We start from the raw sequence: 15,820 nt of genomic DNA on the forward strand, positions 1-15,820 counted from the left end.
ATTCGAACTGCCGTCCTTGATCGGTTGTTATGGTTGATGGACATCCATAACGGCAAATCCAACCATCGAACAAAGCACAACAAACTGTGTCTGCTGTGATGTCTGCTACAGGTATGACTTCCGGCCATCTGGTGTAGCGATCAATTACTGTTAAGCAGTATGTCTTTCCTTCTGAAGGAGGCAGTGGTCCAACCAGATCGATATGAATATGAGAAAAATCTTGCTTCGGGTGTTGCAAAGGTGCCTAAAGGTGTTTTGGTATGCTTATGAACCTTTGAGCATTGGCACTCATTGCAACACTTTACCCAATCTTTGATGTTCCTTCTCATGTTAGGCCAAACATATCTTGTAGATATTAGCTGAGTAGATGATGTTACACCTGCATGAGCAAGATTGTGGAAATGATGAAAAATAGTCTTGCGGAAGCTCGCTGGAACAAATGGTCTTGGTGAGCCTGTAGACACATCACATACCAGTTCTGTTGCGGTAAATGGACTTGGCATTGACTTAAAGTCAGTGAACTAGAGTTGTCTTGCTGTAACTGTTTTAATTCAGGATCCTCTCGTTGAGCAGTTGCAAAAAGGTCAAAATCCAGTAATGGTGATTTGGAAATCGAGTTGATTTCTATTCTTGAAAGAGCGTCAGCTACCACATTATCTGCACCTTTAGTATGACGAACATCAGTGCTGAATTGCGAGATGAAGTCAAGGTGTCGCCATTGACGTGGGCTGCATTTATCAGGATTTTGCTTGAAGGCGAAGACAAGAGGTTTCTGATCGGTGAAAATTGTGAACTCACGGCCGTCTAGCATGTGCCGGAATCTTTTGACAGCAGTGTACATTGCTAACAGTTCGCGGTCGTAAGGGGAGAACTTCTGTTGACTCTTTGTCAGTTTCATGGACAGGAATGCAATGGGTTCCCATCCTTTTCCATTTGATTGCATTAGCGAACCACCGACTGCTAAATCACTGGCGTCGACCCAAAGACTTAGCTTGGCACCAGGAATCGGATGGTGAAGTAATGTTGCACCCGCTAAAGCTTGCTTCGCATCGACGAATGCTCGCTCGGCTGGATCAGTCCACTGAAGGATATCAGCTGGCTTGGTTTGAGTAGCTCTTTTAGATTTCTTCTTGTTTTTTATCCCCTCCAAAAACTTGTGTAAAGGTGCTAAGATGTGTGCAGCTCTGGGCACAAAACGACGATAAAAGTTGAAGAGACCAAGAAAACGTCGTAGTTGAGTGATGGTGTTTGGCTTAGGAAAGTTCAGGATGCAATTAATATGATCTGTCAAAGGCTCGATGCCAGATCCAGAAACTTTGTAACCGAAAAATTCAATTGATGCTACACCAAATACACAATTAGAGGGCTTGATGCTGAGGCCATATATTTGCAGACGTTCGAATAACAACCTTAGATGTTCGATGTGCTCTTCTGGACTTGATTTCGAGGCTACCAGTATGTCATCAACAAAGGCATATACAAATGGAAGTCCACGAGTGACCTCATCAATAAACCTTTGGAATGTGGCTGCAGCGTTGCAAACGCCAAATTGCAAACGGTGTGATAATAGCACTTTTATGGACATCTTCAGGATGTATAGGAATCTGATGATAGGCCCTGATGAGATCTATGTGAGAAAAGATTTCACTACCATGCAATTCAGATGTAAAGTCCAGAACATTTGGAACACTGTACCGGTCTTTCACAGTCTGTGCATTTAAAGCTCGGTAATCACCAACTGGACGCCATTCATCACTGTCCTTTTTTGGGACCAAGTGCAGAGGTGATGCGTAGCAGCTGTTCGATAGTCGTAAATGGCAGAGGTCAAGCATCTGCTGAAATTCTTGCTTCACGATTTTCAATCGATCAGGAGCTAGACGTCTTGGTTTGGCATGCACAGGTGGACCAACAGTCTCGATATGATGCACGACAGAGTGTTTCTCAGGTTGTCCTGGTTTGATGATGTCGGGAAACTTGCTGAGAAGGCTGTGGTAGATGGTGTCACCTTCGATGAGTTTGATTGAGTGAACTTCAGCAATGTGAAGATCACAGTCAGCATTGAGTTTTGTTGTCCTATCCAGTAAACATCGTCGTCGGAGATCCGGAACAAGATCAAAGTTGAACAGAAAGTCTGCCCCAATGATGGGTGTGAAAACATTTGCCAGTAGGAAAGTCCAAGTGAAATTACGACGGAGATTGAAATCTAATGTCACCCTCTTTTGACCATAAACACTAATGGATGAAGCATTAGCAGCAGAGAGCTTCAGAGTGGCGTCACGGCGTTGTTGTGATGGTGATGCTAGAAGGATAGAAACATCGGATCCAGTGTCAATCAGGAATCGAATTTTGGAATTTCTGTCCATGGTAAAAAGGCGACGAGATGGGGCAAGGAGCATGTCGCGATTACTCCTCGCCCGCTTCGTTTTTTTTTAAACTTGCACGGCGACACGCACTTTTTGGCGTTGTTGCCGAATTTGTTGTGATACCAGCAGTTTTCCGATCGTGGATGCGGACTGCGCGCACGTGAGGTACGTTGACGAGAGTTGCTACGCGAACGCAGGGCGTTTTTGAACTCGCGGCGTTACTGAGCCACTTCGTCCCGAAGTTGCGCGACGGAATCCGGCTGTTGCGGTTTCTCAACTGCGTCAACATGCTGAGGGTTCATTTCGTGAATTTTGTCGGCGAGTTGAGCAGCTTTCTCGAGAACGAGTGGAGTGACAGCAGCGAGAATGGACTGAGTTGATGCCGGTAGGTGTTGGAGAAAAAGCTCCATCAGCAATTCGTCGGAGACAGAATGCGATTCCGCTCGTCGTCGCAATTCGCGGAGAATGTCGGATGGTTTCCGATCTCCCAATGACCCGCATGTTAAGAGCTTTCGAAGTTGAGTGGACGACGACTCGCTCGACCGTTTAATAAGTTCCGATTTCAGCCATACGGATCCGTGGCCGGCGGATTAACGAGAATGTCTCTGACAAGAGCCGCACTTTCCGGAGGCAGATTCGCGACAACATAGTTGTACTTTGTGACAGATTCGGTTATCGGTTTCGGAACAGCGAGAGCGAAAGTGCTTTCACACATGATAAACCACAGCGCTGGATCATGGTGGTTAAAAAGTGGTACCTGAACGGCACTTACTTCCATGCTGAAAATCCAGGAAAAGTGATGTTAAGTTCCGGAAAGCGAAAGTTCACTCACGGGAAACGCCCGTAGATTGCCTCGTGATGCAGTGAAGAAACTGGAACTTGTTTGAAGTCCGCGGTCACCATACTTTGGGTTATGAGGTTGCGTGATTTGAATAAAATGATGGATTCATGATAATTGATTAATTTCTTAAAATAATTATTTATTTACAACACGAAACATAAGACAAAATAAAAATCTACGGAGCGACATGTTGAGCTCTTGATGGTTCGATCGCTTCTCCCCCGATTTCCCGCGTGACAATCCGATGGCGTCGGCTTTACAAGTGCCGCCATCTGTGAGATAAAATACAAATCGAATCTCACCACACTACCTACTAAATTACTAAATGCCATTTTTTAAATTTCTCTCATTCCCAAAAACTTCAAGTTAAAGGGAAATTTTAACACTAACACACAGACAAGTTCTTGGGCCGAGTGAAAACTTTGACCTACACAGATATTTGAGCTATCAGAGTTTGAGTTATCGTGTATTGACTGTATGTGGAACAACTGAAAACTTTTTAAAGGCTACCATAACTTAGACATACATGCACTTTGTAAATATTCCTTTACAAAATATCCATGAATTGATGCATGCTGGAACATGTTGCGTGTGTATAGTATGCTGCCTTACCGTATTTATGGCATCAGAATTACTCTCATTTGACTGCATGGCTTTGAAAAAAATAGTATTTGGCCCTACCTAAATATTAACCATTTTATTTATTTCATCTATTTTTTTGCATACTATGCATTTTCTAGACATTTTATTTGCCAAAAAAATTATTTAAGCACATAGAAAATTGTTCTGAAACTTGTAATTAAGGGAAACCAAGGTATAATGCTGTTAGTTATAGTTATAATATATACAGGGTGATTATAAAAAACTATCACGACATATGGGCCCCTAACTATCATACCATTCACAGAAACTGCATGAAATTTTGGCATAAGGTATTTTGAGGTATGCGCTCAAGAATGATATGGAAAACAATAGTGTCACTCTAACAGTTACGGTTGCAGTGAGAAAATTTCGAAAATATCAAATGGCAACACCAAGTTACCATACTGAAAAACACTAAATAGCGTTGGAATGGCACCTGTAGCACGAAAATCCCCGGAGCTAGGCAAGGAAAAAGTAAAAAGGACTTTGCCGTGCACCAGAGCATTAATGTTCGTTTCATTTGTCACACCGTTTCTTCGGCTGAGATCCCAGCCTGATTAGTCCTCGACAAGGTCATGTGGAAAATTTGTGAAACACAATAAAATGCTTTATTTTATGCTGCTTCTCTGTCCTTATTGGTTGTTTTCACTTTTAGCCTATCTACCGTCGGTGATTTTCATGCTATAGGTGCCGTTCGAACGCTATTTAGGGTTTTTCACAATGGAGATCACATTCCAATACAAAAAACTTGGTGTTGCCATTTGATATTTTCGAAATTTTCTCACTGTAACCGTAACTGTTAGAGTGACACTGTTGTTTTCCATATCATTCTTGAGCGCATACATCAAAATACCTTATGCCAAAATTTCATTCAGTTTCTGTGAATGGTATGATAGTTAGGGGCCCATATGTCGGGATAGTTTTTTTTATAATCACCCTGTATATATGTATTTTATATTACCAAGTTTTGTATTGCTGCAAAAAGTATCTTGAGTGGCAATCAAATGAGTTTGCTCTCTCTATAAAACATATTTATGGACAGAATTCTTCAGACTTTCCTTAATTTTAATAAACTGAGTTCTCTGTAAACTAACAGTTCATGATAAACTTTGACTACATAAACTGTAAAAACATGCCCCATCTAAAACATTTTATGTTAAAAAATATAGTGTGAAGTCTCTAGATTCTTTACCTGCAAAAAGCTATGATATCTGATATGATCAGATACTCTACTCAAGATATGACAAGTTTCTCTCTCAAATATCTGGGCAACTCCGGTACAAAGATATGTATGGGTCAAGATATGTATGGGTCAAGAGATGTTATGGCTGTGCCTGTTGCTCTACATTCATAACCTCAGCACAGTTTTTATGAACTAAGTTAAAATTTATAACTATTAAGCATATTGAAGGTTTGTAATGATACGCATAATTTTATTTTCTTATACTCTGCATTGAATAATCAAATTGCTACAAGAATTTCGAAATGGAACACTATCATTTTTCAAATTTTCAACCTCGTAATATATGAATCAAAGACATCAAGCATTTTAAAAGCGGGTGTAAACTCTTTTGTGACCCTAAAAACAAGTAAATCATGTTATCTGAGTAATATTATAGAGTTATTTCTTTCTTTGCTGAAAAGGCAATTTTGCCAAGCTTCGGCAATCTCTTTAGTGGTAATTGGTGATATCCAAATGTTTTTTTTAAGAAATATGGTCCCACAAATTTTAGTAATGGAAGCTAATCAATGGTAATTGGCTGGATGTCCTGTTTTATTTCCAACGAAAGTAGCCAAGTGTGAGTGCACTTTGACAGGGAAGAATCTGGCACTCCTTGTGATAGGTGTGAAGTTATTGAAAATATGGTGACTCAAAGTGGGAGTCCCAACCTTGTATTTCTTAAGGGATTGTCCCAACCCTATATATTTCTATACAAAGGCGTTGGAAGTGTTTTAGACCTGTGAGTGCTCTACTTGGTCTTTATGAGATTTTTATTTCTGAATTAATTCTAGGGATGCTCACACTGGTGCTTTAAAATACTGTGTGGGAGGAGCCGGATAAAAGTGTTCCGCATATGATCCCAGTAAAAAAACATCTACAAATAAGGATGGTCCCCGTAAAGATCATACATGTCGTATTATACAGGACAGAACCATGTTCTTTTCATGTCATCCAGCATATTTTAACATTCATTGGCAAAGATGCTCAGTATTGACCACGCTTGACTAGTCTTTTCCAAACAAATATTTTTCCCAAACAAATATGGTCAGTCTCTTATGATCTATTATAAAAGATCAGAAAAATCACTTCGTTATATCTAGGCTGGCCATATTTCCTCCAGAGAAATACGGGAAATTAGGATTCCAAATAATACGAGACATCGCCAATTGTCGCCAAAACTGAACAAAGTTGCCAAATATTGCTGAAATCACGGGGGGAAAAATATGGCGGGAAATGAAGCATTATTGCAAATTGCAGTGGATTAAAATGAATTCCACGAGATAAAACGTTCACCAAGACAAATGTGGGAGATTAATATTCTTATTTATAGTTGTAATTATCATAATATGTTGATAATTACATTGTTGAAAATTAATTTCAATCTTTGACTTCAATGAAGAATAAAAGTGTAAGTAGGCTTCGCGTAAAAAACGGGAAAAACCGAGACACTTTCGCCGAAAAGTCGGGTAGGTCAGAAAAATTCAAAATACCGGGACTGTCCCTGGAAATACGGGACGTATGGTCACCCTAGTTATATCGAAATTTCGTTATAAACAGAGCCCCCATATTTCCAAGGGCAGTCCCCACTTTTCCTGTTTTTGTGGCCGTCCCAGACATTTTTGCAAATATGTCCCGGTTTTCTCCGTTTTTTTAACAAATTGTATTTGTATAAATCCTGCTTGAATTTTTATTCTTTATTAAAAACAAAGATTGAAATCATTTTTTCAATCATAAATTGTTTTATCACTACAAATATAAATAAGAATATTGATCGCACTTATTAAATATGGTGAACGTTTTATTTCGCGGAATTTATTTCAATCCACTGCAATTTGCAGTTGTGCTTCATTTCCCGCCATTGGCTACCTTTCCATAATTTTGGTAGTATTTGGCAACTTTGCTTACTTTTGGCAATAATTGGTGATGTTAGGTATTTAAATTCCAATTACCCGTATTTCTCTCGAAAAAATATGGTCAGCCTGATTGTTCCTATATAAATTTATCTGGAGGATTACAAAAGTTCTTGTTATAACGGTATTCTCTCGTTAAAATGGGAATCTACTTTTTTTTTCTCTCTGTCTTTTAAGAGTGTCTCTCACCCAAGGAGATGAGTGATACATTGAGAAGTAGCATTGATTTTTCTTTTTTTAAATATAACGTGGACATGGCCTGTGAATTCCACCGAAAATCCTTTTTATATATTTTGTAAACTTATTCAGAGCACAAAGTAAAAATAAAAAAAATATGGAAGTGTTCCTTTACTGGAGGGGAAAAATGAATTTGAATCAATTGATGAGACACAAAGTATTCCGAATTCTTAAATAACCAGAAACAAACTTATCCTGAAAATTTTCTCAAACTTGGGGATTGAAGACAGTTCAGGGCCGTAGCGTACCTTCTCGGGGCCCCGGAGCAGATATTTTCTTGGAAGGGCCCTTTAAAAGGAATAAATATGTAAAATAAGTGTAAATTTGTGTTAGGCCCCCATTTGGCTCGGGGCCCCGATTGCTCCAGCCTAGTTACTGCCCTGAGACAGTTATTTGTGGTATTGCATTTTAGAACGTTGTATGTCATACGTAACTAGTAATTTGGCAACAATATGCGAACCGAATTTCCCTTATTTTTCGTTAGGAAATATGGGCAGCTTAATTATCACCAAAAGTATTAAAAGTTAGCAAATTTGCTGGGTGTTCAAAATAAATGGCTGCCACAAAGTGGAGTGAGTTGTTGAATTAGTATGATATTAGTTGAATTAGTATGATATTATTACGTTTTAAAATTATCTTCGTCAGTGATTTCCAAACTCGAGTGTTTCCTGAAATAAAAAAAATATATATTCCTTTAAAACTGAGGTGACCATACGTCCCGTATTTCTCGTCTTTGTGGCCGTCTCAGTTTTTTTTTCCCACTTTACAATCAAAGGACGTAATATTGCGTCCAAACGCCAATGAATTCAAACAAGTTTACTCTAATTTCTTTCCTCTCTACGGATCATCCCAAAGCTTTGTTACAACCTTACAATTTTTTTTTCGTTTTGGTTTTGTGTATACCCTGATAGTGATTTTTTTTCTCATGTATTATGTATCTATCTTATAAGAGTGAAAGAGAACAGGTAGGGTGAGGTGAAAAGAAATATAACTTTGTACCTACATTTTTATCACCCTATCTACACTCGTGTGCAAAATTAAGAGAATTAGCACATTATGTCGAATTTCTGAAAAACTAGTGGACAGATTTTAATGAAATTTGGTACGAATACACAGTTATAACAGAGAGAGATGTACCATCCAAAAGTCATAGTACGCACGCATGATTGTCAGTAAAGCTCATCATTGCAGGAATTTCCAAAATCCATGTTGCTAGATTGAACCGAAAATGAGTCTAATATGGGGTACGGTCCCCTCTCAGAGTCAGACAGCTCGCACAGCGCGACAGCATACTGGACGCGAGACAGTTAAGGAGTCCTTGCGGCAATCGGTCCCACTCCTGTAGCAACGCAGTTTTCAGTTCCAGGATGGTTCTCCGAGGGGGATGGCGAGATGGAGTGCAATTGCTCTCCCAAGAGCGTCCCAGACATGTTCTATAGGGTTTTGGTCAAGAGATCTGGCTAGCCAATCCATACGCCGAATATCCTCACTTTCCAGATAATTGTTGGCCAGGTGAGCCCGTTGTCGTCGTCCATGAACAGGAACCGAGGGCCAACTGCGCCCCTGAAAAGTCAAACATAGGGCTCTAAGATCTCCTCTCTATAACTCCTAGCAGTCACGGACCCTCTGCCAAACACATGGAGGGGTGTGCGGCCATCCAACGTGATGCCTGCCCAAACCATGACACCTCCACCACCATAGTGGTCCATTTCCCTGATGTGGGGGGGGGGGATAATATCGGGTATCAGGTTCTCTCCAGATGAGTGTACGTCGAGAATCAGTGTCCAGGCTGAATCTGGACTCATCTGTGAAGAGCACGGTGCTCCACTGAAGTCTGGTTCAAGGCTCATGTCTGCACCATGCTAAACGCGCTCTCTTGTGTGCTGCAGTTAGCGGTACGCAAACAGCGGGTCTTCTATCATAAAGCCATGGCCCTCACATCCTGAAGCAGGGCCCCTGGGTTGGGATCTTTGCCGGGCCTCTAGACCAAACTTTTCATGGGCCTCTCCGTAGTTAATTTATAGTGTGAAAAAGCAAAAAATAATGGGAATCGTCCTGGGCCCCTGGGCTGGAGCCCCGTCAGCCCCACCCATGTGGGGGCCATGCAAAAAGCCCTCTCTCATGAAGTCTTCGGGCAACAGTAAACCGTGAAACTCTAGTTCCAGTGGCAGCATGCAGCTCACGTGAGAGCTGTGATGCTGTAGCAGTCCTGTGGCGTCGCGTTGAAAGGGCCAAATATCGATCCTCATTGGTTGTGGCTCTTCGATGACCTTGTCCAGGTTTTCTCGATATGGATCCAGTGTCCTGAAATTGTTTCCTCAAATTGCAGACGATACGGGCGTAACATCGAGCTCTATAGCCACCTGCACTTGTGATTGCCCTGCCTCCAATCTACCGACGATTCTCCATCTCATCATTCATCTGATAGCTTATAAAATTTACCAAACTCTTGCGAGAAACACAGCTAATGTCGCCGAGAAGTACGGGCACACAAATCGTGGAAAACGCCTCGTGCCCTTGTCTCCCCTCCGTTGTCACAGTTCCGCTCACACGCACGTGTACGCTTACGTATTCGACACTTCTTTTGCATGACACTTCATTTGCATACTTCTTCGGTGGCATTATTAGTACCTTTGGTTCAGTCATAGGCGGAGATAGACTTGGAAGTCTCGGTGGGGGCGGGGCACGATGATGATGTAAGTTCATATATACATTAGATCAGTTGACTTCACCTTTGACGCTGGGGGCAGTGCCCCCCCCCGTATCTCCGCCCATGGGTTCAGTACTTGTGAAAATAGACACAATGTGCAAATTCTCTTAATTTTGCACGTGAGTGTATTATACTGTGTGTGATAGTGTGTTATCGTTTTTTTTTACTTCGATTTGCTGCAATTGTGCTCCATTTCCCGCCATTGGCAACCTTTCCGTGATTTTAGCGGTATTTAGCAACTTTGCTTACTTTTGGCAATAATTAGGAATGCCCCGTGTTTGAAATCCCAATTTCCCGTATTTCTCTCGAAGAAATGGGGTCAGCCTAGTTAAAAAATATCAACGTCCAAAACTACCGGAAAATGCGGGTCATATGGTCATTCTGGTAGCGGCTATATCATTTTCCGAATTTGTTTGAATGAAATATGGTCACCCTGTGAACACACACTCGTGTCCCATAAATATTTCACTATCGCAGTTGAATTTTAAATTCAAAAAATTGATTTTTTTCCCCCTTTTTAATCAATTTTTCTAAACCGACTAGATTCGTTTGAGGACGAAATTTGAAGTTGCGATGTCGGAGGGTAACCCATTATTCCCCGTGGCGTACTAATTTTTGGTTTGGCAACAGAGGGAGGAAACGTGATTTTTCTGTAAACAGTGATTTTTTCAAGTGTTTTGTAGTGTAGGGGGGTCTAGGTATTTAAATAGTTTGACTTGATTTTTATTTATTTATGTTTTTTTTGTTCATTTAAGACGATTATAGAGAATCTAGTTAATATCACGTTACTACTTGCAAGTTGATAAAATTGTTAATGCATGAAGAATAGATATTTTGTCGCATGGCATATCTTTTTTTTTTAACTTGGGTGGTGCAAGATTTTTCTCACAGTTTCGTGTTAAATAAAAGAATCGAAACAAGTCTCGCAATTTCACACATACTTTATCTTGTGAAATTAGATAGAAATATTTTGGTGAAAGCATGTAATTGCTGTCGATCTTGCTTTAAAGATACGAATGTTTCTCCCCTTTACTCATAGATCATTTTTTTGAAATCTGATTATATCAGTTTAGTTCCAGCATTTTTATTCAAAACGATTAGGAACTGTTCTCCTAAAGGGCAAGTTACTGTGAAAGCTATTTTAACGACTACTTTATAGTTGGTGGCTACTCTACAAATAGTTAATGGTGGAAGACTGAATTTATTTTATTTAGAATTCAAGCATCTTGAATTATATGAAATGAATTGAATATTTATTGTTTGAGCATTAGCGCTCATTAAATTATATTAAATGCAGCATGGCTAATAAAATGTTAATTTTATTGTCATAATCAGGGCTGGAACTAGAGGAGGTCAAAGGGGGTGGCAGAAAATTTGGAACAGATGTATATCCAGATCCTCTTGGCAACTTTTTTTTCCGATGGCGTAGGCGGAGATAGACTTGGAAGTCTGGGGGGGGGCACGATAATGATGTAAATTCATATATACATTAGATCAGTCGACTTCACCTTTGACGCTTTCCCCCCTATTCTCCGCCCATGGCAGACGGCCCAGCAAAAAGTTGCCCAGGCTGTAACTGACATTGCGGACGGCGAAAAAAAACCCATCAGCATAGAAAACAGAAGCGGAAACCAACAATAATGTTATAAATAATAGTATAAATAAATATTCTTAGTATAAAAAAATAAAACCCGAACTCTTTGAAAAAATAAACTGATCAGGACATAAGTAATTTTCTCTGGGTATCAAGCCTCTTTAAACTAATAATAAACTAAAATAATTATATTTCTTCACGACACTGAAAATGGAAGGCCTGATAAAAAAAAAGGCAGACGTTATAAAAAGTAAAGAAAAAATATATTGGCAAAATACAGCCTGGTGGGAAAATAATCCTAGTGACAAGACAGTAACATGCTTAGACAACTGAAAACAAAATGACGCTATTTCAATTATTGCACAAAGAGAGATGCCATTTGAATAGCCTGCATTACTAGTGCCACCTGGAAGGAAAAGATCTGGAAAAATTACAGCAACCCGGCACAGTTATGCGTGCCTTGGCCACTTATGGCACTCTTGGCGAACTGGATTATAGTGCATGAACATTTTAAAAGGGAACGAAAATACTATTGCAAAACCATTGAATTCTACAGGTATGGGGTAGCTTACAGTAAAATCTCTTTCGCAGACATCAGCGGGACATGAAAATTTGTCCATAAAAGAGGGGTGACTGTTAATCAGAGGTTTTGAGTGCATGCATTGCCCTTGTGTAATAAAAGTATTGCTTTATACACTTGGGAAATGATAAACCTGCAATGAAATTTGTAATAGCTTAATATCTCTATACTTTGCCTAGGAATGCAGAAACAAGAAAGGTTCTCGAGACATTGATACCTCAACTGATGAGCAACTTGTTGCAACAATCGGTCCTGGTGGCGAAATTCATTTGACATTAGCTACTGAAAACAAATGTGTTTCAACAGAAAATTACAAATTACTGTCTGGAAACCCATTTGAAGGTTTGTTATTTTTCATAATTCTATTCTTAAAGATTTTTTTCCATTCAAATATTTTATGGCTGTAGTTAAAAAGGAAATCACAGAGTTGCCAACTGCTGCGGATTGTCCGTAGCTTCTATGGGCGCGGCCACAATAAACTATAGCTACAAGAGATACTCTTAATACTACGGAAATTAGTTTAGAAAAATTGTGTTTTCTTGCAGTGAAAAAGTTTCTTGCAGTGTTTTACTTATTTTTATTATTTCTAAAATTTCATCTATCTTTACCATAACAATGAATTCGTATACACATGTGAGAGAGTTCAAGAAAAGACAAACTCGGAGCTGATAAAGTGGGTCCTTCTCGAAAAAAAATTATCTTGAAAAAAAAGTATGCCCCCTATAATTTCGTTCACTTGTATTTCTGAATTTTTTCCAGCATGATATTTGATCACCTGCTTATCTCTCTTCACTGAGACAGAGCGGCGGTCTGTGTTCTCGATAGGAGGAGGTATCTCTGTGAATCAAATGATTCATTTTTAAAAACATGTTCTATCCAAAGGTTCATTTACTTTCATTGTCTACTAGTAGGAAAAACTTGCAAAGAAGCCAATTAACACTGAGAATTTAACGTGGAATTTAACAAATGTAATAAATAAATAAAATATATAGACGATCCTGCTTATAACGTTCCGATTTAGAACTTTTAAGTAAGACTTATTTTCACAGTCCAAACTCTAAGTAATTCTCATTAAGATTTCCCTTTTAAAGTGTTTTCCTGCTTTCAACGTTTTTTATGACAGTTTTTTGGGAAACGTTATGAGCAGGATCCACTTTAATTCAAAATTAGAGTCCCATGCTCCCCCAAAAAGATCAAAGGTTAAAAAATATTTTTGTAGAAAATTAAAATATTGAAAAAATATATATATTCTTATATGCTATATGTTAATTTAAAATTCTTTTTGAGTGCTAGTGACCCACAATTTCTGTGGAAGAAATCCTTGTGCCCCTCCAAAATCTGATTCTGCGCACACCCCCTTGATTTTCGCAATGCAAAATGGTGACTACCACATAGCAGCTAGATGACAAAAATGTGGGTATTCAAGGTAGAGTTTTGCAGATTCATTTTTTTTTCTGAACGATCTCTCGGAAAATGTTTTACAATTTGAACATTCATTCCAAATCGTTCAAGATTTTTCAAAAAATTCACATTCTCAATCTTGTAGGAACAACGCGGCATATAGATGCTGTCTTTGAATGCCGGCAGATAGACGTGAAAGTATCATAATTTCAGGTATGTAACCGGAAGGGAGAAATTCCGCAGGGGAATAAAAACTCTTAAAGTTGAATATTCTGTGCACAGCCCCCCATTCAGGAAAGCAACTAGGTATCCATCTTATTCTTTAAAAACCTGCATGTATATCAATAAAATACAGTATATAAAGTAAAACACCACTTTTTTCAAGGTCGCATGATCATTATAGACTGTAAAAAAAAGAAAAAAAAGTAAGGGGAAAAGGTCAGGGCGGGGGGTTTCTCTTTACTTTTTCTTGGAACTAGGAAAGAATGTGTCCCGGAGGACGCTTGAACCAAATTTTTATGCATCCTTTTCCAAAATTCCGGGTATTTGATGTGTTCTATAGCGGATCATTGGCATCTCTGGTGACCCATAGTTTAATAGTCTGTGACTGTAAGTAGATTTGTTGTACGACCCATCTCAGAAGGCCCTGCCACCCATAGGTTAAGTCATCGGCATCTCTGCAATAACCTGTTTTCTGTCAAAACCGCCCTGCACTGTGGACTAAAAACAGGTTTTTGAGTGGTTCAGTGCAGTGATTCTGGGTCTGGCTTCATTTGTATAGTGCATGGTCAAGGTCGCAGAACTTGTGTTGAGTTTCGTCATAGGTGCCATAGGATATAAAGAAAACGGGGATGAGAGGGGTCTAGGGTTGCTAGACGTCCATATACAGTAGAATCTTGATAACTTGACTACCTGGACAACTCGACAATTATTATTCTCATGTGGTTGGCATAATACTAAATTCAATAAATACCTCTATAACTCAACGCAAGGTAGCTAAATCTTGCTTAAGTTGACTGCAACTCCTGATGTGCTATCACGACTAATTTTTCAAAATTTTCCCATGGATTTGTCAGTTAATAAATTTTCACAACAATGCTCTCATATATATTCAATTCCCTCTCAATTCTTTGTTTCATTATTTTTTGTCATTCGTGGTCAAAAATACTTCCCCATACCTTGAGGCTAGGGTTTTTTCTTTATTTTTTGGAGCCTGGAAACTCGACCTTGCACTACGAAATTCACAGATAAGCGTGGATGATATATGAAATTTTCAAGTGAGATATAGTGGAATAAGGTAAAAAAAGTATGTTTGATCAAAATTTCTAAGTTGAAAAAATTAAAGTTATCCTAATTTTCAGCAATTGCATTGCTCATTCACAGATAAAAGAGATTTTGATACACTTACGGTTTTTTTTCACGATAATGCGGGATCATTCGTAGAAAATTGCAGATAATTTTTGTAAATTAATTTATAGGTGTGTGTGTATGAAATGGAATTTTTCACTATGTATAAGTACATGGTGAAAATGATGTTTAAAAATTAATAGGGAGAGATCAAATAAAACCTTGCTAACTTGGCGTTCGCTTATGTCAACATGCTCATAGATACTTTTGGGTTATCGAGGTTCTACTGTATACCAGGGTGTATGAAGGTTGGGATTGCATTGAATATTCATCAATTATTAAGTGACTCAGCAACCTTGGAAAAGAGATTCAGGAGGGAGGGGTTACCCTCTAGGTTCCAGTGCCAATGAGGTGGTGTGTTTAACGAACTTTCAATTAACATTAAAAACTCATGGCAAAGCTGAACATTCATCACTACTGACAAGCTTTAAGTCAATGTTGGCATGTCTGAAATCATTTTGTATTTCATTTGAAATCCTCAGAAAAGGAAAGGTTGTTTGAAGTTTCCTGATCATGACATTTTCCTGGTAGGCTGACATTGTTGCAGTATTATTGTTTGTAAGCCAGTGCAATATAAGTAACTGGTTAGGGCATTTCAAACTTTCTGATTGAAACATGATTTAAAAAATTTTTTTTTTTTGAGTTAATTATGTTTTGATCATAAGGAAATACAATCGACCAAATACAATAAGACCAAAGCTGCTGGGAGACATCAGATATAACAACCAATTGAAACTAGAAGCATTTTTAATCGTAATGTTTTTTGATCTTTGTGAGTGACTATCTCAGTGAGGTGGATAGAAACATACATGACATAATTAAAAATTTTGAAGTGCATAAATTGCACTATAATATATCACTAATTGCACTAATATATCAGCTACCGAGAGATTGCGCAAATAGTGCTGATTAT

At 38.8% G+C, this 15,820-nt stretch overlaps 1 protein-coding gene across 2 annotated transcripts in view; it reads left to right on the forward strand.

Moving 5' to 3' along the window:
- Positions 1-15,820, forward strand: part of LOC149065682 (ankyrin repeat and sterile alpha motif domain-containing protein 1B-like) — a 66,013-nt gene that overhangs the window by 20,700 nt on the left and 29,493 nt on the right. For both annotated transcript variants that reach the window (XM_089253927.1, XM_089253928.1), the window contains exon 12: positions 12,279-12,441. In XM_089253927.1, the coding sequence (XP_089110053.1) occupies positions 12,279-12,441 (163 nt within the window). The remainder of the gene's footprint in view (positions 1-12,278; positions 12,442-15,820) is intronic.

The sequence above is a fragment of the Pholcus phalangioides genome, unplaced genomic scaffold, assembly GCF_987345545.1.
Source record: "Pholcus phalangioides strain wild (caught in Gottingen) unplaced genomic scaffold, Ppha-v1.0 ptg000039l_1, whole genome shotgun sequence".
NCBI classification, from domain to species: Eukaryota; Metazoa; Arthropoda; class Arachnida; order Araneae; family Pholcidae; genus Pholcus; species Pholcus phalangioides.